The sequence below is a fragment of the Lepus europaeus genome, chromosome 11, assembly GCF_033115175.1.
Source record: "Lepus europaeus isolate LE1 chromosome 11, mLepTim1.pri, whole genome shotgun sequence".
Taxonomy (NCBI): Eukaryota; Metazoa; Chordata; class Mammalia; order Lagomorpha; family Leporidae; genus Lepus; species Lepus europaeus.
The window spans coordinates 84,897,539-84,923,007 of NC_084837.1; the positions used below are offsets into that span (position 1 = coordinate 84,897,539).

At 45.2% G+C, this 25,469-nt stretch overlaps 1 protein-coding gene across 1 annotated transcript; it reads left to right on the forward strand.

Annotated features, from left to right (window-relative positions):
- The first annotated feature begins 927 nt into the window (after positions 1-927).
- LACTB (lactamase beta) lies at positions 928-23,502 on the forward strand. The gene is made up of 6 exons (XM_062206084.1): positions 928-1,313; positions 1,751-1,817; positions 4,962-5,152; positions 5,460-5,811; positions 7,017-7,182; positions 22,716-23,502. The coding sequence occupies exons 1-6, from the start codon at positions 957-959 to the stop codon at positions 23,239-23,241; spliced, it is 1,659 nt and encodes a 552-aa protein (XP_062062068.1). The 5' UTR covers positions 928-956; the 3' UTR covers positions 23,242-23,502.
- The last annotated feature ends 1,967 nt before the right edge of the window (positions 23,503-25,469 follow it).

Consider the following 25,469-nt stretch of genomic DNA (forward strand, 5'->3'; position numbering starts at 1 on the left):
CCCTTCCCCTCCCCACCCCTCTCCTCCCCTCTCCTTATTTGAAAGGCACAGTTCCAGAGAGGCAGAGGCAGAGAAAGAGAGAAATCTTCCATCTGCTGGTTCAGTTCCCAGAAGGCCGCAACAGCCAGAGCTGAAGCCAGGAGCCAGGAATTTCTTCTGGGTCTCCCACATGGGTGCAGGGGCCCAAGGACTTGGGCCATCTTCCACTGCTTCCCCAGGCCATAGCAGAGAGCTGGATCAGAAGTAGAGCAGCCGGGACCTGAACCAGTGCCCATATGAGATGCTAACACTGCTGGCGGAAACTTAGCCCACTACGCCCCAGCGCCGGCCCTGCAGAGTCTTCTCCAAATGTGTATTTCCATGAACTTTTTGAAGACCCCTCATAGATGGGATGTAGTGTCAAAAGCCTAAAATTTACACACACACACACACACAATCCCAAAGTATAAAAATTGCAAAAAAACCAGACTGGGTAAATGTTGAAGTATGTCAAAAGTAGCATCAGACTCACTACACGTTAAATCAGAACTACACAGGTTTCACATTTTGTAGTTATTTGAGCTTGGATCTCTTATTCCCAAGAACCTGCTCACGTACAGGTGCTAAGCCACAGCTCACTGGGACCTCACATAGGTCCCTGATGCAAAGTGTCAAGGGTCGTCCAGGGTGCGGCGACGCCGGCAGGGCAGGACGGCGTGGGCGCGGACCGAGAAGGCTTCTCGGAGGAGGTGCCCCTGCACCTGAGCGGAGGCCAAGGCAAGAAAAACAAAGAGAAAGGTGGGAAAACCTGCATGAGAGGCAGCGCTCCGTGCGCTCGGCGCTCCGTGCGTCGGGCGTCGACTACTAGGGTCTGAGCGTGGGCCCCGCCCCTTCCCCGGCCGCCCCGCCCGCCCCGCGCCGCTGCCGGCCCGGCCTGCGCGAGCCAGCTCAGAGGCGGCGGGTTCTCCACCGACGCCATGTACCGGCTCCTGTCAGCCAGGACGGCGCGGGCCGCGACCCCCGGGGGCCGGGCCTGGAGCTTCGGGCGGCGCCGGGCCCACCAGCGCGCCGGGCTGCCTCCGCTGGGCCCCGGCTGGGCTGGGGGCCTGGGGCTGGGGCTGGGGCTGGCGCTAGGGGTGAAGCTGGCGGGTGGGCTGAGGGGGGCGGCCCCCGCGCAGCCCGCCGCGGCCCCCGACCCCGACGCGTCTCCTCAGGCCGAGCCTCCGCAGGAGCAGTCCGTCGCCCCCTGGCCTCCGCAGACCCCGGCGCCGCCCCCTTCCAGGTGCTTCGCCAGAGCCATCGAGAGCAGCCGCGACCTGCTGCACAGGATCAAGGTGCGGCGCCTCGGGGAGGGGGCGGCGGCGGCCCGGCTCGCTCGTCCCGGAACGGGGTCCGGCCGCGGGCACCCCCCGGGGCTGGCTGACCCCCAGCCGGGGCGGTGGGGTGCCAGCGGCGGCTTGCGAGAAGGACTTCCCGTTTCCCGACCGCCCGCTCACGAGCAGATGCGTTTGGGGGTTACCCAAGTCGGGGCGGAGGTCACCACCCGCCAGGGGGACCGCCCCTTCCCCCCGCAGGGTTTGGACCCGGCGCACCCCTCGCGGGTAGCTGCTGGGCAAGGCCAGAGGCGAGGGGGGCGGGGCCCGGGTCTGGGGGCGGGGTCCTGGGCGGGGCCGGGGGGCAGGCCCCCAATGAGCGCGCCGGGGGCGGGGCCGGGGGCGGGGTCGCCCAGCCTGTCTCTGAACTGTCGGTTCTCTTTCCCCTTCGCCCTTAGGACGAGGTGGGCGCACCAGGCATAGTGGTTGGAGTTTCTGTGGATGGCAAAGAAGTCTGGTCAGAAGGTGGGCTCAGAAAAGTGTTTTATTTAGGGGCTTGTTTTATGCCATTTGGTGAATTAAGTAGTGATGTTGTACTTGTGCGAGCGAGTCCCACGAAATGCTCTCTTGTTTCCGTAGAGCGAGACGTGTTGTAGGGCATACACACCACACAGAATAAAGAATCGGGATTTTGTTCGTGTTTTATTCACAGCGAGACGTAAAATGTGTCTGAGGACTGGAATTATTGGTCTGGAGAGTGTGTAGAACAATCCATTAACCGCATATTCGCAGAGTCCTTGTGGATGGTTATAAGTCAGAGTTTCTGCATTTTACAGAATTCAGGCAATTATCAACCGAGTCCTCTATTCAATAAAAGCCACCGTGCCATGGCCGGCGCCGCGGCTCACTGGCTAATCCTCCGCCTTGCGGCGCCGGCACACCGGGTTCTAGTCCCGGTCGGGGCACCGATCCTGTCCCGGTTGCCCCTCTTCCAGGCCAGCTCTCTGCTGTGGCCAGGGAGTGCAGTGGAGGATGGCCCAAGTGCTTGGGCCCTGCACCCCATGGGAGACCAGGAGAAGCACCTGGCTCCTGCCATCGGATCAGCGCGGTGCGCCGGCCGCAGCGCGCTACCGCGGCGGCCATTGGAGGGTGAACCAACGGCAAAAGGAAGGCCTTTCTCTCTATCTCTCTCTCACTGTCCACTCTGCCTGTCAAAAAAAAAAAAAAAAAAAAGCCACCGTGCCAAGTACTGGGAATACTTACTGTTCCCTACCCTTAATGAGTTTACAGTCTACTTTAGTATTCTTTGCACTTGGCAGAGGTGTTAACTATTTTTTTTGTTTGTTTGTTTTTTATTTTATTTTTTTTTGACCCTCCAATGGCCGCCGCGGTAGCGCGCTGCGGCCGGCGCACCGCGCTGTTCCGATGGCAGGAGCCAGGTGCTTATCCTGGTCTCCCATGGGGTGCAGGGCCCAAGCACTTGGGCCATCCTCCACTGCACTCCCGGACCATAGCAGAGAGCTAGCCTGGAAGAGGAGCAACCAGGACAGAATCCAGCGCCCCGACCGGGACTAGAACCTGGTGTGCCGGCGCCGCAAGGCGGAGGATTAGCCTGTTGAGCCACGGCGCCGGCCGGTGTTAACTATTTTTGAAACAAAAAGCTAAAGCTTTGGTAGACGGACTTTATTCATTTTATGATGCTTTTATGAAAGTATTATTTAAAAATTCTCCATGGGCCGGCGCCATGGCTCACTTGGTTAATCCTCCGCCTGTGGCGCTAGCATCCCATATGGGCGCCAGGTTCTAGTCCCAGTTGCTCCTCTTCCAGTCCAGCTCTCTGCTGTGGCCCGGGAGTGCAGTGGAGGATGGTCCAGGTGCTTGGGCCCTGCACCCGCATGGGAGACCAGGAGGAAGCACCTGGCTCCTGCCTTCGGATTGGTGTAGCTCCGGCCGTAGTGGCCATTTGGGGGGTGAACCACCGGATGGAAGACCTTTTCTCTCTGTCTCTCTCTCTCTCTCCCTAACTCTGCCTGTCAAATAAAAAAAGAAAAGAAAATACACTTTGGTGCAATTGGTCCTGCCAAGTTTTTAGGCATCCTGCTTTTAGGAAATGACATGTCAGACATTTACAGATAGCTGTTTTGGAGCAGGCATTTGGCATAGTGGTTGAGACACTGCCTGGGACTCCCACATCCCATGGCCGAGGGCCTGGGTTCGAGTGCTGACACTGCTTCAGATCCAGTTTCACGCTAACTCACACCCTGAGAGGCAGCAGATAATTTGGTCCCTGCCACCCATGTGGGAGACCAGGGTTGAGCTCCAGGAGATGGGCAGTCTCTGTCTCTGTGCCTTTTAAATAAATAAGTAATTTTTAAAAGATAGTGGCATTTTGGGGCCGGTGCTATGGCGCAGCAGGTTAAAGCTGCAGCGCTGGCATCCCATTTGGGCGCTGGTTCGAGTCCCGGCTGCTTCACTTCCAATCCAGCTCTCTGTATGGCCTGGGAAACAGTAGAAGATGGCCCAAGTCCTTAGGCCCCTGCACCCAGGTGGGAGACCCGGAAGAAGCTCCTGGCTTCGGATCAGTTCAGCTCTGGCCGTTGCGGTCATTTGGGGAGTGAACCAGCAGATGGAAGACCTCTCTCTCTCTCTCTCTCTCTCTCTCTCTCTCTCTCTCAAGATTTATTTTATTTATTTGAAAGACAGAGTTACAGAGAGAGGTAGAGACAGAGAAAGAGGTCTTCCATCTGCTGGTTCACGCAGTATACATTTTAAAATAGTCATTGTATTCTCTAAAGAAATTTATTTATTTGAGAGGTAGACAGAACGTGAGCTCCCATCTGCTTATTCATTCCCCAAATGACCCCAGTGGCTGGGGCTGGGTAGAGGCTGCAGTTGGAAGCTGGGAACTGTATCCAAGTCTTCTTGGATGGCAGGAGCTTGTGCCATCACCTGGCTGTCTCCCAGGGTCTGCATTGGCAGGAAGGTGGGGAGGAGCTAGAGGCAGCTCTTGAACCCAGGTAACTCCAATACGGAGTGCTTAGCTACTTGGCCAAGCACCATCCCCCTGTGCACTTTTTTTTCTTTTCAGACATCAATACTTTATATCTCTTAGATTTTCACCTATTCAGTCTGTGCAGAAGATGGAAACTAGACTTTGTTTTAATAGAAGGAGTTTTAAGTTACTACTACATAGTTTTTGTCCTGGCCTGCAGCTGAATTAAACTAATGATAGCCTGGGTTTGGTTTGTAAGACATCTTAATACATTTTTGTGGGGGAGGCTGTTTTAAGGAATTCAGTAGAAACTCAGAAATCAAAAATAAATCTGAAAAGGAATGAAGGCATTTTTTAATGAGTGTAATTTATTTAAAATATGATATAACCATATTGCTTAGTTAAGCTAAGAAAAATTAGTACTTGAATCAGATGGATGGAAAAGTACAGTTGCATACAGGGTACAATTTCAGTTTAGTTTCAAGGTTAAGTTGGGCTTGCTGATGTCAGTGTTGCTAACACTCATTCCTTTCATGTGTATTTTTAAGTAATGTAGAATACCTTTTTCTTTAAATAAATACAACAGGGTGTTTTCAGATAGTATTGTTTCAGTTTTTGAAGACTTCTTGGGCCATGCAGCCTGTTAATAGTGACTTTTTGCTTTTTTCCCCCCAAAGGTTTAGGTTATGCTGATGTTGAGAACCGTGTGCCATGTAAGCCAGAGACGGTTATGAGAATTGCCAGTATCAGCAAAAGCCTCACCATGGTTGCTCTTGCCAAATTGTGGGAAGCAGGGAAACTGGATCTTGATATTCCAGTGCAACATTATGTTCCTGAATTCCCAGAAAAAGAATATGAAGGTGAAAAGGTAGTGAAACTCACAGTTCATTTTACTAATGGTGTGTGACATGGTTTATGCTAGAGTTGATAGTTAAAATATTCCATAGAATTCTTTGGTTTGTTTTTAATTAGTATTAATAAATTAGGTTATTTTTTAAATTCAGAAGGTAATCGGGTAGGTATGTTTCCGAAATTTGAAGCCAAGGATCTGTATGTGATTATTTTTCCAGCACCATTTCAAAATGGAAAATATTACCAAGGCATTATTCCAAGGCTCCTACCTTTTTATTTTACAGTTTATTGTTGTAATTGAATTGTCACTTTTTTACAATTAGGTTTCTGTCACAACAAGATTACTGATTTCCCATTTAAGTGGAATTCGTCATTATGAAAAGGACATGAAAAAGGTGAAAGAAGAGAAAGCTTACAAAGCCTTGAAGATGATGAAAGGGACGATGGTATCTGACCACGAGAGAGAACTGAAAGAAAAAGGAGGCAAAAATAACGACAAGAATGACTTTGCTAAACCTAAGACAGAGCAGGATCCTGAAGCCAAAGGCCGGAATTCAAAACCTGGCAAAAAGAAGAATGATTTTGAACAAGGCGAATTATATTTGAAAGAAAAATTTGAAAATTCTATTGAATCCCTAAGATTATTCAAAAATGATCCTTTGTTCTTTAAACCTGGTGAGTGTTAATTCCCTCTCTTAACAAAGTTGTCATTATTGAAGTGTTAATTTTTGGGAAATCCAAAATGATCCCATGTTGAGTGTGTTCAGTGAGGTTGACAGTTGTGGTGTGAGGCGGTGCAATGCTTGCGTTTTGCCTACCATCTCTAACAGTGGCTGGCATCCTGGCAGGTAGTTTAGGGTTAGTCTCATTTAGAGGTTTCTGAGTATCAAGATTTTCATTGACAATTACAGAATAATAGTTCACTCAATAAAAATGTGGATCACTGTTAACATGATAAAATATTGCTGATATTTTAGTATTTAGTTAGAATTTAAGTTTCTCAACTAATTTTGTGCCTTCATTCCTTAAATAAGTGAATATTCATCAATTTTATTTTATTTCCCAAAAATTGACTGTAAAGATAATTAGCTTTGCTTTTGTATATTTTTTAATATAATGCCTTTTTTTAAAAAATTTTATTATTTATTTGAGAGGTAGAGTTACAGACAATAAGAGGAAGACAGAGAAAGGTCTTCCTTCCATTGGTTCACTCCCCAAATGGCTACAACTGCCAGAGCTGTGCTGATCCAAAGCCAGGAGCCAGGAGCTTCTTCCAGGTCTCCCTCGTGGGTGCAGGAGCCCAAGCACTTGGGCCATCTTCCACTGCTTTCCCAGGCCACAGCAGAGATGCTGGATTGGAAGAGGAGCAGCCAAGACTAGAACTGGCAACCAATATGGGATGCATTGCGCCACAGGCGGAGGATTAGGCCGCCGCTCCACAGCACCGGCCCCAATATAATGCCTTTTGAAACAGCTTAATATCTTTAGATTTACCATAGGCTTATGTAGTTTTTCCATTGTCATTTTAAAAGTTATCTTACTGTGAACAAATATTATATAGATATAATTAATAAGGGCCAAAAATATAATTATGGGTTTTGTGTTTTAAAATAAGTTTCCCACCCAGCGAAAAGAGAAGAGTCATGTGCAGTTATAAGTATACTAACCCTTATTGTATTCTCATGTTTGGGACATGGAGTAAGCAGAGCCATTGAAAAGTTAGTTTTGTTGATTTATCAGCCGTGATACTTTTCTAAATGCTAAAGTAAAATATTCTCAATTTAAAGGCATGCCAGTTTTCAGTGGGAAGATATTTTATGTAATTTTGAATGATGTTTTCTTTTTTTTCTCCCCTTCACCCCTTGCAATGATATCTCAAGGTAGTCAGTTTTTATATTCAACTTTTGGCTACACCCTACTGGCAGCCATAGTAGAAAGAGCTTCAGGATATAAATATTTGGACTACATGCAGAAAATATTCCAAGACTTGGATATGCTGACAACTGTTCAGGAAGAAAACGAGCCAGTGATTTACAATAGAGCAAGGTAAACGAACACCTTCTGGCATGTTTAGCTATGTCTCATCTTAACACTTACGTTATCACTTCAAGTTCAGAATTTCCCTGTTCTCTATTCCAAATTACCTCACCTCATTTTGGGAGCTTTTCTTCTTGTCTGTCTTTCTGTCTATAAAGTGAGGGAAATGAAGCATGCTTGTAAAATGCCCCCAGATCTTAGGTGAAAGACAACATTTATAATTCAAGCAGGAGAATAATTAAACCCGAGTTGTCCATATCCTGGATCTACGTAATTTGCTCTTTAAGCATCTGTTTTCTTCTGTTTTAGTTGATGATTAGTTTACCTTCTTTTGTTTGTTTGAATGTTTATTTTGAAATTATTTACTTAGAGAAAAGTAGCAACAGTGGTTTAAAAAATCCACCTTGAATCAGCAGACGCTGTCATTTCTGCCATATTTACGTTGTCTGTCTATATAATAGTTCTGGTGAATCCTTGCAGACGTGGTACCCTTTACCTGTAAATATTTAAATTGCATTTTCTAAAAAAACAAAAACATTTGGGAAATTAACATTGATAAATCGCTTTATAAATCAAATCTTGCCAATTGTTCTTAAAATGTCCTTTACAAAGAAAAGAAAAATATTTTTCCTGGTCTAGGATCTAGTCCAGTTTCCTGCATTGAGTTTAGTTGCTATGTCTCTCAGAAGTTATATTATGTCTATTTAATTAATTATTGGTGTGATATTTTAAGTGCTTTGTTGAGGTGGTACCTGTCAGCTTTCTCCACTGTACAGTTACTATTTTCCCCTTTGATATTCACAGTATATTTTTGGAGAGATATTTTGAGACTATGTAAAAATCCTGTTTCTCATCAAACTTGTTACTAGTTTTAGCATCCATTGATGATTCTTGACTGAGTCAGTTATTACAATGATGGTTGCCAAATGATGGCTTTCTGCTTCCATTACTCAATTCTATACTTGTTAGTTGGCATTCTGTTATAAGAAAGTGCTTTCCTTTTCCTTTACTTATTTATGCATTTATTTATTCATATCACTCATGGATTCTTATTTTAGTCAATGAATTAAAATTATTACTGTCATTATTTAGTATCATTTAAAATATTGTGTATAGTATATTTAAATAAAACTGTAAGGATAAATGGTTATTAGGTTGCTTACCTGTATGTGTCTACTTTTTTTTTTAATTTAAGATTTATTTATTTGGCCGGCGCCACGGCTCATTAGCTTGATCCTCCACCTGCGGCGCCGGCACCCCGAGTTCTAGTCCTGGTTGGGGCGCCGGGTACTAGTCCCGGTTGCTCCTCTTCCAGTCCAGCTCTCTGCTGTGGCCCGGGAAGGCAGTGGAGGATGGCCCAAGTGCTTGGGTTCCTGCACCCGCATAGGAGACTGGGAGGAAGTACCCAGCTCCTGGCTTCGGATCGGCGCAGTGCTGGCCGTAGCGGCCATTAGAGGAGTGAACCAACAGAAGGAAGACCTTTCTCTCTTGTCTCTCTCTTTCTCACTGTCTGTATCTCTCTCTGTGTCTCTCTCACTGTCTAACTCTACCTGGCAAAAAAAAAAAAAAGATTTATTTATTTGAAAGTCAGAGTTACACAGAGAGAGGAGAGGCAGAGAGAGAGAGAGAGAGAGAGAGAGAGAGAGAGAAAGAGAATGTCTTCCTGTTAGTTCACTCCACAGTTGGCTGCAAAGGCTGGAGCTGCGCTGATCCGAAGCCAAGAGCTTCTTCCCAAGGACTTGGGCCATCTGTTACTGCTTTCTCACGCCAGAGCAGAGAGCTGGATTGGAAGTGGAGCATCCAGGACTCGAACCAGTGCCCATATGGGATGCTGGGACTGCAGGCGGCAGCTTTACCCACTATGCCACAGCGCTGGCCCCATGTATGTGTCTACTTTCAATCAAAGAATTTTTTAATATTTATTTATTTGAAAGCAAAGTGTCAGAGAGATGGAGAGACAGAGATCTTCCATCTACTGGTTCACTCCCTAGTTGGCCACAACAGCTGGATCTGGGCCACGTTGAAGCCAGGAGCCCAGAATTCCATCTAGCTATTCCACAAGAGTAGTAGGGACCCAAGCACTTGGTAATCTTCAGCTGCTTTCCCAAGCACATTGACAAGAAGCCAGACTGAGTGGAGCAGCCAGAACTCCCAGTACCCCAGTATGGGATGCTGACATCACAGTGGTGGCTTAACCTGCTGCCAGCCCTTAATCACAGGATTTTATGTTGAATATGTGTGTGTTATAATAGTGAACATTCAAATACTCTTCTAATTTGGATAATGTAGATTCCACTGCATATCATTAATAAGAGTAATTAATATTCTGGAGGGTCCTGCACTGTGGTGCAGAAGTTAAGCCGCTTCCTGTGACAGCAGCATCCCATATTAGGGCACCAGGTTGAGTCTCCTTTGTCTCACTTCCAATCTAACTCCCTGCTGATGCACCTGGGAAAGCAGAAGATGACCCAAGTACTTGAACCCCTGTCACCCACATTGGAGACCTGAATAGAGCTGCTGAATCCTGGCTCCTCTGTTGTGGCCATTTGGAGAATAGAGAATGAACCAGTGGGTAGAGGATCTCTTTCTCTATCTTTCCCTCTCTCTCTCTGTAACTCTGACTACCCAAAAAATTAATAAATATTTTTAAAAGATTTTTGATGTATTATAAAAATACTAAGTGTTATATAATTAAGATAATTGACCATTTAAAAATATCTGGGTTTAAGTAATGTTTATAGTAAGTAATTTTATATTTTTTTTTTTTTGCCAGACAGAGTTAGACAGTGAGAGAGAGAGAGGCAGAGAGAGAGTTATAGACAGTGAGAGAGAGACAGAGAGAAAGGTCTTCCTTCCATTGGTTCACTCCCCTGATGGCCGCTACAGCCAGCACTGCGCTGATCCGAAGCCAGGAGCCGGGTGCTTCCTCCCTGTCTCCCATTCGGGTGCAGGGACCCAAGCACTTGGGCCATCCTCCACTGCCTTCCCGGGCCACAGCAGAGAGCTGGACTGGAAGAGGAGCAATCAGGACTAGAACCTGGTGCCCCAACCGGGACTAGAACCCGGGATGCTGGTGCCGCAGGTGGAGGATTAGCCAAGTGAGCCACAGTGCCAGCCAGACATTTCTTAATTATAAGGATTAAGATTTAAAACGTTTAAGTTGGTGCAGGTGTTTAGCCTAGCAGTTTAGATTCCAGAGTATCTTAGTTTGACCTGCCTCTGGTTCCTGACTCCAACTCCCTACTAATGCAGACCCTAGGAGGCAGCAGTGATGGCTCAAATATTTGGGTTCTATCACCCAGATGGAAGACCTACGTTGAGTTCTGGAGTCCTAGCTTTGGCCCCACTCAGCATCATCATTATGGGCACTTAGGGGATGAACCAGTGGGTAGGCACTTACTCAATCTGTCTGTCTGTCCATCTATCTGTCTCTGCCTCTCAAATAATTTTTTAAAAAATGTTTTAACACATTTGAGCCATTATTTCTCTCAGTTTTCTTTTTAAATAGTTTTTTTTTTTAATTATTTATTTGAAAGGCAGCGTTACAGAGAGGCAGAGAGAGAGGTCTTCCATCCGCTGGTTCACTCCCCAGATGGCTGCAATGGCTGGAGCTGCACCAATCCGAAGCCAGAAGCCAGGAGCTTCTTCTGGGTCTCCCATGAGGGTGCAGGGGCCCAAGGGCCTGCTTTCCCAGGCCACAGCAGAGAGCTGGATCAGAAGTGGAGCAGCTAGGACTTGAACCAGTGCATGCCAGCACTGCAAGCGGCAGTTTTACCCGCTATGCCACAGCACCAGCACCTCCCCCACCACCACCCAGTCTCAGTTTTCTTTTATAGCTTTTAAATGTAAAATGCCAGGGCCAGTGCTGTGGCAAAGACGGTTAAGCCTCTGCGTGCAGTGCCAGCATCCCATACAGGCGCCAGTTCAAGTCCTGGCTGCTCCTCTTCTGATCCAGCTCCCTGCTAATGTGCCTGGGAAAGCAGCAGAGAATGGCCCAAATCCTTGAACCCCTGCACCCACGTGGGAAACCTGGAAAAAGCTCGTGGCTCCTGGCTTTGGTCTGGCCCAGTCCTCGCCATTGCAGCCATTTGGGGAATGAACCAGTGGATGGAAGACTGACCTCTCTCTCTCTCTCTTTTTCTCTCCCCTCTTCTCTCTGTATCTCTGCCTTTCAAATAAATAATAAATAAATCTTTTAAAAAATATAAAATACCAAGTTGAAGTTGGTGACATAAATTTGGATTTGGTCTTGAAACAAAATCCTAGGCAAATTTTTTAATTTTAAAATAATTTAGGGAAAGGCTTCAGAATACTAACTTTGATTAATTAGCTATAATTTTGTCCTGAAGAAGGATAAATGCTATGATTTTAGGTGTGCCACCATAATAGAAAAGGATTTAGTCATTAGTCATCTTTTTTAGCCTTTTAATCTTTTTTTTTTTTTTAGAGATTTATTTATTTATTTGAAAGGCAGAGTTAGAGAGAGGCAGAGGTGGAGGAGGGAGAGAGGGAGAGAGAGGTCTTCCATCCACTGGTTCTATCCCCAGATGGCTGCAATGGCTGGAGCTGTGCCAATCTGAAGCCAGGAGCCAGGAGCTTCTTCCAGGTCTCCCATGTGAGTACAGGGGCCCAAGTACTTGGGCCATCTTCTACTGCTTTCCCAGGCCATAGCAGATGCTTGAGCCTCTGTACCATGTGGAATACCCAGAGGAGCCTCCAGGCTCCTGGATTTGGCCTGTCCCAACCCTGGCTGTTGAAGCCATTTGGGGAATGAATCAACAGATGAAATATTTTTGTCTCTTTCTGCCTCTTCTCCTCTCTCTGTAACTCTGCCTTTCAAATAAATAAAAAATAAATCTTAAAAAAAAAGAAAAGAGTTAAATCAGAACTTTGTGAAATGGCATTTCAGTTATCTCTTGATTATTTATGGTCAGAGTTATTCAGTGTATTAAGTTTTCATGTTCTTTACTGGTTATTTTCTCTTTTATTAAATTTTTTGTTTATTTTTTTAAAAATCTACCTGAAAGGCAGAGTGGCAAATAGAGAGATCTTCCCCAAATGCCCCCAACAGCTGGTGCTGGGCCATGCCAAAGCCAGGAGCCTGGAACTCCATCCAGATTCCCACATGGCACCTGGGCTGTCACCTGCCACCTCCCAGGGTGCATTAACAGGAAGCTAGACTGGAAGCAGAGCAGTGGGATCTCTAGCTCACACTCTGATAAGCAATGTGGGCATTCCTAGCAGTCACTTGTTCACTGTTGCACCATAATGCCTACCCTGATTGTTTTCTGTTTACTCCTTTTTCTTCCTAGTATACGAGGTGCTTTAAAAAGTTTATAGAAGGCTAGGTGTTTGGTACAGCAGTTACGATGCCACTTGGGGTGTCTACATCTCACGTGGGATGAGCTGGAGTCCCTGCTCCACTTCCATCCAACTTCCTGTTAAGGCAGAGCCTGGGAGGAGGCAGGTGAGGACTTAAGTACTTGAGTTCCTGCCACTCAGGTGGAAGATCCAGATTTGAATTCTAAACTCTGCCTTTCAAATAAATAAATATTTTAAAAAAGAATAAAATGTACTTTGTAGAGTAAGGGTAAATATAAAACTTAGAGTAAAGGCTAAATTGTTATAGCAAAGATAACCAATGTAGAATGGCCTGAAGGCAGTAAACGTCTGATTCTCCCACGCAGCGTTCAGACCGTACTGCGCCTCTCTGTGCAGTGTCCCCGTCTGTATCAGAGCTGGAGCAGAGCCTGAGCATCACTCACTCAGTGACTTCGGGTCTGGTTCCCAGGTGTCACACTTCATTTCTGCTTACCTGCCGTTGGCGGAAATGTGGCTGTATGATCACACTTAGTGACAAGGGAGGCTGGGAAACAGAGATTCTAGCTGAGCAGGCCTGGGCCTTGCTATAAGTGATAGGAAGAAGAAGGGAATCAGTTTGTGGATGCTCAGCCATGCGTGCTACTGGATCATTCCCTAAAACTTCAGCTTCACATGGTCATATGTTCATTTAGTCAAAGTGAGAAGGGTATTTCTTAACTGTGATTTCAGGTAGGAAAAAAAGATTTGAAAGCCATTTAGTGAAATATATCAGAGTAAAATTTTATCCTAATTGGTACTAGCTTGTTAGTAGCTTGTTCAAGAAGCTTTGGGAAAGAATTTGAGACTAACTACTATCTGAGTCTTACAGTCATGATGTTTTCTTTTCCATTTTATCGTTTGATTTGTTAGAAAAGTAGCACATTTAGCATGTCAGCTGTTACTTTTACTTCCCATATTTCCATGAATCATACTTCTGAAATACTTTAATGGTACTTTGTAAAGAAACAAAATAGTGACATTTTTGGAACAATTTAGCTTTATGTTCTTAACCACATTAGCTTGTTTATTTTTTATATTTAAAATATCATTTTTAAATTATTAACTTATTTAAAGGATTAAATATTCATTGCAAATCAGTCTATGACTTGAGAGAGATTTTTGAGGACCCAAAAGAAATGAGGTTAGTAACTGGCAATGAATTTGAATTTTCTGAAGTGGCCTCTGGTTCTTGACCACTGCAGACGATCTGTGGTCATTATCTTTAGGTCTGGCATTGTATTTTACTGGAAAGCATAAGAAAAAATGACGAATATCAGAGGCTATCAGGTGAATATGAAAAAGAAGACATAGATGAGTGGCCCTTGATTTAGAAGTAGGCATTTGAAAATGAATGAATAAGGAGGGATAAACACATTCTGTACACACTGAACCGATTTTCTGAACTGAGAATCAAGACTCCAGGAAGGCACAGTCTGCAAGCAGTTGTCATTCGCTGTTTCAGATGAGTGGCTCTCATTTGTGACATGTACAAAAACCAAAACATGGCATACGGTGGTGAGTTCATTTCATGTTAGCTCCCATTCTTTAAAAAAGTGCAGTGCATTGCTGTTTCTAGTTTTAAAGGTTCTTTTCAGCTCTGGGCTCTATCAGTTTGTTCATTTGTTTCTTTTGTAGATTTTTGGTAGTCCCAGTGGTCCTGAAGGGGTAGTTGATTCATTTTAGTTAGATTAAATGGGCTACTGAAATAAAACAGGGGCAAAAGAAGGAAATATTGTTGCCTAGAATAATATTCTGTCCATTCGCATTATTTTCAAAGTATTTATTTAGGTCTCTAAAACTCGATTTTGATTCTTTTTTTGTAATGATGATGGTAAAGGAGTTTTAAAACATCAGCTTTTGAGGGGAATTCAGGAGTAACAGTGATCTTCAAAGACGTATACCAACAGAACGTTAAATTACTAGGTAGTAAGTGCATGTTTCTATTCATTTGCTTTATAGTACTATTTGCAGAAAATAAAATGTATTTAGCTTTGTTATTTAGTCTACTGACTTCTTGGACAAAACCATAGAAAAGTTCATAATATCCTGACCACAGCTTTTTGGAGTTATTATATTCTAAAAGTAAATATTTGTATTTTTATCACTTCTCTGTGTGTTTATGTGTGTATTTAAAATAGAGCCATGTGGTGTTTATCACCCTTTTAAAATCCGTCCCCAGAATTCTACCTTCAAGTAGTATTTAAATTTCCTTGGCCAGAATTTAGCCTCAAGGCCACCCCTAATTGTAGGAGAGATAAGGAAATTCGTTGTTAGCTGGGTACATTGTTGTCCTAGATAAAAATGGCATTTTCTTAATAGGAACATTGATTCCATATAGGCAAATATGCTCTTCTAGGCAAGTCAACTAAATTACTCTTTAAGCAAACATCCCCAAGGTGTGCTGGGAGTGAGCTGGCCACTAAGAGATACCTGGTTTGTTGACAGGAGAATCCTTAGTAATTCAGTAGTTTATTGTCATACCTGCTCAGCTTCTGGTTTTGGCATAGTGGTTTCAGCAAAAATCTCTAATTTTTAATTGGGTGTGATCAAAACCAAACAAATGACTGTTTTCTGTACTTTGAACATATAGATACCTCCCATGTATTTCCTTGCATGTCCTGCAGAACTGAGTGCGGGCTTTTATTAAGCTCTTTTTTTAATGCCTTTAGCTGACAGACTTCACTAGTGTGTTTAGTGCAAATGTTCATGTTAAAATGAGATTGGTTTTTGTAATATGCATTATCAGTTTTATCTTTTTTTTTTTTTTGATAGGCAGAGTTAGACAGTGAGAGAGACAGAGAGACAGAGCGAAAGGTCTTCCTTCCGCTGGTTCACCCCCTAAGTGACTGCTACGGCCGGCGCGCTGTGCCGATCCGAAGCCAGGAGCCAGGTGCTTCCTCCTGGTCTCCCATGTGGGTGCAGGGCTCAAGCACTTGGGCCATCCTCCACTGCTCTCCCGGGCCGCAGCAGAGAGCTAGACTGGAAGAGGAGCTACCAGGACAGAATCCGGTGCCCCAATTGGGACTAGAACCCGGAGTGCCAGTGCCGCAGGCAGAGGATTAACCAAGTAAGCTGTGGCGCTGGCCAGTTCTATTTGATTTTGAACATCTTGGAATAATAAAATATAAATAAGCACTTTTATTTTTATTCTTTTAAATATTTATTTATTTATTTGAGAGGTAGAGTTACAGACAGTGAGAGTGAGAGACAAAGAGAAAGGTTTCCTGTCCGCTGTTTCACTCTCCAAATGACTGCAACTGCCGGAGCAGCACCGTTCCAAAGCCAGGAGCCAGGAGCTTCTCCTGGTCTCCCATGCGCGTGCAGAAGCCCAAGCACTTGGGCCATCCTCTACTGCTTTCCCAGGCCACAGGAGAGAGCTGGATGGGAAGAGGAGCAGCTAGGACTCAAACCGGCGCCCATATGGGATGCTGGCGCTGCAGGCAGAGGATTAACCCACTGCACCACAGCGCTGGCCCAGCATTTTTTTTATTTTTAAGGATTTATTTATTTGAAAGGCAGAATGACAGAGGAGTAGGTAGATAGAGATCTTCCATCTGCTGGTTCACTCTCCAAATGCCCACAATAGCTGGAGCTGGGCCAAGCCAAAGCCAGGGGTACCACCTGGGTTTCCCATGTGGGTGACAGGAACCCAAATACCTGGGCCTTCTTCTACAGTCTGCCCAGGTGCATTAGTAGGAAGCTGCATTGGAAGCAGAGTAGCAGGACCCCAACTGGCACTCTGATATAGGATGAGGGAACCCACAGTAGCAGAACACCACACCCATCATTGGTTGTAAATGCAGATTTCTGTGGCCCTATAATGTTCTTGTCAATAATCTAGAAATTCTTGGGGCCGGTGCTGTGGCTCACATGGTTTATCCTCCGCCTGTGGCACCGGCATCCCATATGGACACCAGTTCTAGCCCCGGTTGCTTCTCTTCTAGTCCAACTCTTTGCTGTGGCCCGGGAGTGCAGTGGAGGATGGCCCAAGTGCTTGGGCCCCTGCACCCGCGTGGGAGACCAGGAGGAAGCACCTGGCTCCTGGCTTCGGATTGGAGCAGCTCCGGCCATAGTGGCCATTTGGGGAGTGAACTAACGAAAGAAAGACCTTTCTCTCTCTCTCTCTCTCTCTCTCTCTCTCTCTCTGTAACTCTACCTGTCAAATAAGGAAAATAATAATAATCTAGAAATTCTTACATAAATAGAAAGAAGCTGATAATCTTTTGGCATCATTACATCAGTTATTTAGTTACAAAGATGCCCCAGTAACTTAAGAATTTGTGTCTATATTCTACTTTAATCTGAATCCTCCAAGAAATTGAAAAATTAAAGTTTCTTATTTAACTGAACAAAATTATTTTCATGAAAAGCTAATAATTAGTCCTCTATGATGAACAAGAGATTGAAATCTAGAATTTGCCTATTTCAAGTTTAGAATTCTAGCTTAAAGCATAGAATTTAGGGTTAGTGGTGTGACACAGTTGGTAAAGCCACTGTCTACAGTGCCAGCATCCCATATGGGTTCCATTTTGAGTCCCAGCTGCACCACTTCCCATCCAGCTCTCTACTATGACCTGGGAAAGCAGTAGAAGATGGCCCAAGTCCTCAGGTCCCTGCACCCACGTGGGAGACCCAGAAGCAGCACCAGGCTTCTGGCTTCAGATTGATCCAGCTCCGGCTGTTGCAGCCATCTGGGGAGTGAACCAGCGATGGAAGACCTCTCTCTCCCTCTTCTCTCTCTTCATCTGCCTCTCTGTAACTCTGATTTCAAAAAAAAATAAATAAATCTTTTAAAAAAAAAGCATAGAATTTTCCATACTTTTTATATTTAAAGGAGAAATGACTAAGGAGTTTTGGTTTCCAACCTTAATATAAGTGGTTTGAGGCTTTACTGATAGGAGCGAGTTACAGGGGGTGGGCGCTGTGGCACGGTGGATTAAGCCACTGCTCGAGATGCTTGCATTCCATATCTGAGTACTTATTCAAGTCCCAGCTACTCCAGTTCCAATCCAGCCTCCTGCTAATGCATGGGAGGCAGCAGCATCTGGACCAAGTACCTGGGTCCAAGCAACACACGTGGGAGACCTGGATGGAGTTCTTGACTCCTAAATTCAGCCTGGTCCAGCCCTGGCTGTTGAGGGCATTTTGGAAATAAACATGTGGATGGGAGATTTCTCTCTCCTATCCTCTGCTCTCCTCCCTTCCCCTCCCCTCCCTTCCCCTTCCCTTTCTCCTCTCTCCTCCCCTCTCCTCTCCTCTCCTGTCTCATGTATTTGTGTGTGTATGTGTGTGTGTGTATTTGTGTGACTTTGCCTTTCAAGTGGATGAAAATAAAGTTGTTTATAAATAAAAGAATATCTAGAAAGACTTTCTGATTTGTATGGGAAATGCTAAATGTTATTTTTTAAAGATTTATTTATTTATTTGAAAGGCAGAATTACAGAGAGGCAGAGGCAGAGAGAGAGAGGGAGAGAGAGATCTTCCATCTGCTGGTTCAATCCCCAAATGGTGGCAACAGCTGGGGCTGGACCAAGCTAAAGCCAGGAACTAGGAGCTTCTTAGGGGTCTCCCATGGGTGCAGGGTCCCCAAGTACTTATGCCTTCTTCCACTGCTTTCCCAGTTGCATTAGCAGGGAGCTGGATCAGAAATGGACTCGAACCAGCATCCATATGGGATGCTGGCACTGCAGGCAGAGGCTTAACCTTCTGTGCCACAGCGCCAGCCCCTAAATATTATTTTAAAATATTAAGTTACCCCAAACTAATTATTTTCCAAAAAATAATGGTAGCTCTGGTTTACAAGCTTGGAGCTCACTCTAAAAAAAAAAAAAAAAAAAAAAAAAAAAAAAAAAAAAAATTCTCAGGGGCCGGTGCTGTAGTGAACTAAGCCTCCGCCTACAGCACCAGCATTCCATATGGGTGCTGGTTTGTGTCCTGGCTGCCCTTCTTCTGATCCAGCTCTCTGCTATGGCCTGGGAAAGCAGTGTTAGATGGCCCAAGTCCTTGGGCCCCTGTACTCACGTGGGAGACCCAGAAGAAGCTCCTGGCTCCTGAACTTTGGATCAACCCCGTTCTGGTCATTGCTACCTTCTGGGGAGTGAACCAGCGGACAGAAGACCTCTCTGTCTCTCCCTCTCTCTGTTTGTAACTCTACCTCTCAAATAAATAAATAAATAAATCTTTAAAAAATACATTTCTCAGTGACAAAATATATTTCTGTTATGTACCTTTTTTTATTTTTAAAATATTTTATTGATTTATTTGAGAGGTAAAGTTACAGACAGTGAGAGGGAAAGAGAGAGAGAGAAAGGTCTTCCATCTGTTGGTTCACTCTCCAAATAGCTGCAATAGCCAGAGCTGGACCAATATGAAGCCAGGAGCCAGGAGCTTCTTCCAGGTCTCCCAAACAGTACAGGGACACAAGCACTTGGGCCATCTTGTACTGCTTTCCCAGGCCATAGCAGAGAGCTGGATCAGAGGAGGAGCAGCTGGGACTAGAACTGGGCGCCCGTATGGGATGCTAGCACCACAGGCGGAGAGAATTAACCTACTGCACCACAGTGCTTCCCCTCTCCGCCACTCTTAAAGATTTATTTATTGTTTTTACTTGAAAGGTGGAGTTACAGAGAGGGAGAGGCAGAGAGAGACAGGGAGAGAAATCTTCCATCTGCTGATACACTCCCCAAGTGGCCGTGATGGCTGGAATTGGGCCAGTCTGAAGCCAGGGACCAGGAACTTGTTCTGAGTCTCCCACATAGATGCAGAGGCCCAAGCACTTGGGCCATCTTCCGCTGCTTTCCCAGGCACATTAGCAGGGAGTTGGATCAGAAGTGGAGCCATCAGGACTTGAACCAGTGCCTATATGGGGTGTTGGCACTGCAGGCGGTGGCTTATCTCACTGTGCCACAGCACCAGCCCCTATTATGTAGCTTCTTTAGATTTTATCTTACTGGAATTACAAGTATATCAGAATTGAGGCAGAAAGTAATGAGAGCCTAAAGTATGAGAGTGGCCATAGGGATAGAAGAAAGGAAGAAAGGTAAGACACAAAGCAGGGGCCAGCGCTGTGGTGCAGCGGGTTAATGCCCTGGCCTGAAGTGCTGGCATCCATATGGGTGTTGGTTGGAGGCCCAGCTGCTCCACTTCCAATCCAGTTCTCTGCTATGGACTGGAATAGCAGTGGAGAATGGCCCAAGTCCTTGGGCCCCTGCACCCATGTGGAAGACCCGGAAGAAGCTCCTGGCTCCTGACTTCAGATTGGCACAGCTCTGGCCGTTGCGGCTAATTGAGGAGTGAACCATCAGGTGGAAGACCTCTCTCTCTCTCTCTCTCTCTCTCTCTCTCTGCCTCTCCTCTCTCTGTGTAAATCTGACTTTCAAATAAATAAATAAATCTTTAAAATAAAAGACAAAAAGCAGAATTGAATAAATGCGGTTTAGCTTCTTATTGGATGTGAACTTGAAAGCAGGAGTGTTATCCAAGGTTTTGTTTTTTTTTTTTTTAAAGATTTATTTATTTGAAAGGCAGAGTTACAGAGAGGTAGATGGAGAGAGGGAGGGAGAGAGAGAGAGAGAAGTCTTCCATCTGCTATTAACTCCACAAATGGCTGCAATTCCAGAACTGGGCTGATCTGAAACCAGGAGCCAGAAGCCTCCTCTGGGTCTCCCACATGGGTGCAAAGGCCCAAGCACTTGGGCCATCTTCTGTTGCTTTCCCAGGCCATAGCAGAGAGCTGGATTGGAAGCAGAGCAGCTGGGACTTGAACCGACACCCATGTGGGATGCTGGCACTGCAGGTGGCAGCTTCATCCACTATGCCACAGCACCAGCCCCTACCCAAGGTTTTTAATGAGGGTTTTAATGGAGAGAAAAAATATAGGTTTGAAAGAGATTAAATCTTAGTTTTAGACATGTCGATTTTGATACATGAAAAGGACATAAATCAAGTCATTGGTTCATAGAAGAGTATATTAAGGTCCTCTGCAGTCTGTTTTAACTGTTTTTAAATTCCATTTTCCATGAGTTTAAATTTTTTAAATATTTTATTTATTTGTATTTTTTATTTGAGAGGCAGAGAGACAAAGAGGGCCTGGCCAAAGCTGGGAGCTATACCCTCAATCCAGGGACCCAATTACTAGAGCCATCACCACTGCCTGTCAAGGTCTGCATATCAGGAAGCTGAAGATGAGAGAGAGAATCAGGACTAGAACCCAAATATTCTGGTGTAGGATGCAGGCCTCTTAACCACTAAGCCAAACACATAACCCTTAATTTTTTTATTAATTTGAGAGGCAGAGAGTGAACAAGAAAGCACTATCACTGGTTTTCTCCCCAAATGCCCACGGTGGCCGGGACTGCACCGCACCACAGCTGGGAGCTAGAAACTCAGTCGAGGTCTCCCACCAGGGTGGCAGGAACGCATTCACTTGAGCCATCACCACTGCCTTCCTGGCACTGGTGCATTAGAAAGAGGCTGGAGCCAGGAGCCAAGGCCAGGTGTCAAACCCAGGTACTCCAGTATGGAACCAGGGCATCCTAACCAGGGGCTTAACCACCGGGCCACATGTCTGCTCCCAGACTGTTTTCTCATCTGCATATACGTAACTATGGCCACCCTTTTCCCAAGTGCTAGTCCACCTGACTCCGTATCTTGACCTGAGCTTTTAGGGGATGTCTAAGAATCTCGGAAGAAGAAAATGAGTCATTTTTAAACTCTTAGTGCCTACTGTCCCTCCAAAGGTAGGAACTGTGGAGGGAATGAGGCCCACAGCTGATCTGACAAACAAACAAATTTGTCCTCTCAGGCCACATTTGAGAATTACAAATGTTAGTAGAAAGCTAGTTGTTAACTTTGAGCAGAGGATGTGGTAGAGGATGTGGTAGATTGGTGGGTCTGTCTGTGGCAAAGACTGGCCTCCCTGGCACCACTGGTCAGTGGAGCGGGTCAGGGAGTCCTAGGATTGAGGGCTCAGAAGTGCCGGTCAGCAGTGCCATGCGAGCCAGAGCAGATGAGGACTGTAATGTACTTGAGCCAGGTAGGCTGGAAGGGGCTGAAGAATGCACGGACAGGCTGATATAGAAACAGCAAGTGTGGATGGTCCCTGTAGCCAGCAGTAAATGAAGAGAGAAGACTGGGAGCTGGGAGCTGTAGCAAGGATTCCCCTCCCCCCCCCCCCCCCCCCGGAAGAAACTTGAGTATTTTGTGAGGTAAGATGGAGGTCCTTTGTGATCTGTGCTCTAAATCCCAGTCTGTTCCTCCAGCCTTACCTCTTGCCTCTTACCCACTTGGATTCCGTGTGTCAGCTGAACCGAGTTCCTTTGCTCCTTAGCCAAGGTTCTGTGAGCTGCCAGTGCGGTGATCTTCTCCCTAGGGCTCAGGAGTCCTCACATCCACGTTGCTGGCTGTCCAGTAACCTGGCACTCAGAGGTTGGCCCAGGGCCTAGCACTATGCTTTCCCTGCGAGCTCTTGCAATCTAGTGGAAGAGACATAGAATACTATCTGACTGCTGATGTTGCTATAAGATAAATTGGTTCATCTTCACGTAGTTTGTAGAACTGTGCTTGGTACATATTAAGAACTGTATGTTAAATAAAATAAGCTTCATTAGTAAGGGCAAAAGTTAGGATTCAAACCGAGGTTTGCTAACTTTAGCCTCTCCCACTCTGCCAAGAAAGCATCACGTTGTTACACCTGGCATTTATATGCTGTTTTTTAAGAAACTTAGTCTTCTTAAAAATGTTAACCTATTCCTAAACATCCCAGTGGACTTTTAGTTATAAAATTCACTTATAGCACGATTCCCCATTAAGCCCAAGGACTAGGAATGTGTGTCAAATGAGAGGTGTTTCTCCATATACCAATACAAGGCCAATGTGTTATGTAATACTCATACACTTTTTAGGTATTAAAAGTTTAATACATGAGTCATGGGCAAGCCATACCAATAGGGAAAAACAAACCACTTTTTATGCTTTAACTCACAAAGTAATTCAACTGTTCACTTATCTGTGTGTCATTAGGAACTGAATCATACTAAAAATTTGTGGTTGGTTTATAGTTCCTGAGAATATATGATCACTTCTTTGAAGTGCAGTCTGAATTGTATACATTTTCCTATTATCATGTGTAGAGTCAGTAATAGTCTATTAGATTGTTAATGATGATTCTTATTTCATTTTAGATTTTATGTTTACAATAAAAAGAGACGTCTTGTCAACACACCTTACGTGGATAATTCCTATAAGTGGGCTGGTGGTGGATTTCTGTCTACAGTGGGTGACCTTCTGAAATTTGGGAATGCGATGCTGTATGGCTACCAAGTCGGGCTGTTTAAGAACTCAAATGAAAACCTTTTACCTGGCTATCTCAAACCTGAAACAATGGTTATGATGTGGACACCAGTCCCTAACACGGAGATGTCTTGGGATAAAGAGGGTAAATATGCAATGGCGTGGGGTGTTGTGGAAAAGAAGCAGACATATGGTTCGTGTAGGAAGCAGCGGCACTACGCCTCACACACGGGGGGCGCGGTGGGTGCCAGCAGCGTCTTGCTGGTCCTTCCTGAAGAACTGGATACAGAGGCTATCGACAACAAGGTCCCCCCAAGGGGGATCGTTGTCTCTATCATATGTAACATGCAATCTGTTGGTCTCAACAGCACTGCTTTAAAGATTGCCCTGGAATTTGATAAAGACCGAGCAGACTGAGAACAATATTATACATGAAAAAAATGAGCTATCTGGGGCTCTGTTTGAAACGTGAAAGTTCTAAACTACATGAGGTTTTTAAGAATGAATTTGTAACAGAGTATATAAGTGAATGCACAGAATTATGTACCTCTAATTGCTTACTTTTGTAACTGTCCTTTTATTGTAGAATTAATTCTTTACACTCAGGGAAGTAACTATTGGTTTTTAACTTCTGGAAAATGGTGTTAACTCTTGAAATAAAATATTCTGGTAAAAATATGTATTCTTTGTGTAATAGAAAAACCTCACTCAACAGGGGCCTCCAAATATTTTCCTTTTAATATGACAGCAAGAATCAGATGATGAGAAGTGACATATTTCTTATAGTTAGCATTTGCAGCTTAAAAAAATGAACACTTGTCATCCCAGTTTCTGAGGCTCAGGAATTAAGGACTGATATGCAATCACGTGCCACCTAACAACGTCTTGGTTAGTGAGAGACTGCGTATGCAGTAGTGTTCCTGTGAGGTGATGTTGCCTTGTGATGTCATAGCCGTCCTGGTGGTGTAAGTACACGCTACGATGTTTGCACAGCGACGGGACAGCCTGATGCATTTCTCAGAATGTATCCCCACCATTAAGCAGTGTGACCGTAGTTGGGCAGGCCTAGTGCAGTCTCTAATCAGGTCGCAGAAATGGGGTTGTAGTCACCTAAAGAACTCTCTAGTACTGTTTTAAGTGTTCCAAAATAGTTCATTCACATGTCCGGAGTCAGTTATTTGCCTGTCTGGTGCAGACAGGCCTTAGTGTGTCACCATGTGGGCCTCTCTGTAGGGCTGCTTGAGTATCTTAACGCCATGGCAGTTGGATTCCCCTAAGTAAGCAAGAGACATGTGCATGCTAGGCAGACGTCTCTATCTTTTATAAGCCAGCTTTAAAAGTCACACTGTGTTGCATTTGACATGTCCCATAAATTGCATGGCACCTGATAGAAGACTGGAGAGATCACACAGAGCATAATTATCAGCAGCTGGAGATCTTCAGAGGTCGACTCGGAAGTTGGCTACCATAATCTGACCTTTGGTCCCAGTGGTCATTTCTTCTCACATACAAAATACACTTACCTCCACCCGGGTCTTCCGGAAGTCTCATCCCATTATAGCATTAGCTCAAAGCCCAGTATTTTTCAGAGGTAGGGAACATCTGGCCCACAGACTGTATAAGGCCCATGGAATCATTTGGTCTGCCAAGGCAGGGTGGGACTTGAAATTCACTAAATCTGTAGCAGGCTAGTTTTTAAGTTGATGATTTTGTGTGGCCCACAAATGATGTTATAAATTCACAAATAGCCTTGGCAGAAAAAAGGTTCACCACCCAGCAAGCATGAGTGAGGCTACGTGAGGGCAGTTGGTAGAGCTTTAAGTACAGCTCAGGTATAGGTCCTCTTGATGTTAAGGCCTATGAGCTAGAGTTATTTACTTCCCACATGTGCAGATAGAATGGTGTGAAAGATAGGGGATAATTGCTATAGACCCTCAAAAGGAGCAGAAATGGAGGATGTCAGAGTCTAGCAATTCTGAACTCTAACTGGACATGTGTTGGCAGCCCCCATTTAGCACTTAGAGCTTGGGAATAATTCTTGGCTCTGGGCTCTGTTCTCTGGCCTCTTGGTTCTGCTGCTTGAGCTACTGTGTTCAGGCTGGGCAGCCTGGATCATACGGAGTGATTTCCTGAGTCTGTTTTCTAGTTATAGAAGTTTGAGGGTTCAAAGACGTATGGTCTCTCCTTTTAATCCAAGCAGCATTTCTGCTAGTATAATTTTTTTTTTTTTTTTTGACAGGCAGAGTGGACAGTGAGAGAGAGAGACAGAGAGAAAGGTCTTCCTTTTGCCGTTGGTTCACCCTCCAATGGCTGCTGCGGCTGGCGCATCTCGCTGATCCGAAATCAGGAGCTTCTCCTGGTCTCCCATGCGGGTGCAGGGCCCAAGCACTTGGGCCATCCTCCACTGCACTCCCGGGCCACAGCAGAGAGCTGGCCTGGAAGAGGGGCAACCGGGACAGGATCGGTGCCCCGACCGGGACTAGAACCCGGTGTGCCGGCGCCGCAAGGCGGAGGATTAGCCTAGTGAGCCGCGGCGCCGGCCACTAGTATAATTTTTTAAGAAGTGTATTTAGGTACCCTGCAAATCTTATTGGAATTCATACCAGTAAACAAAAACTATATCCAAAAATCTCTTCCAAATAGGT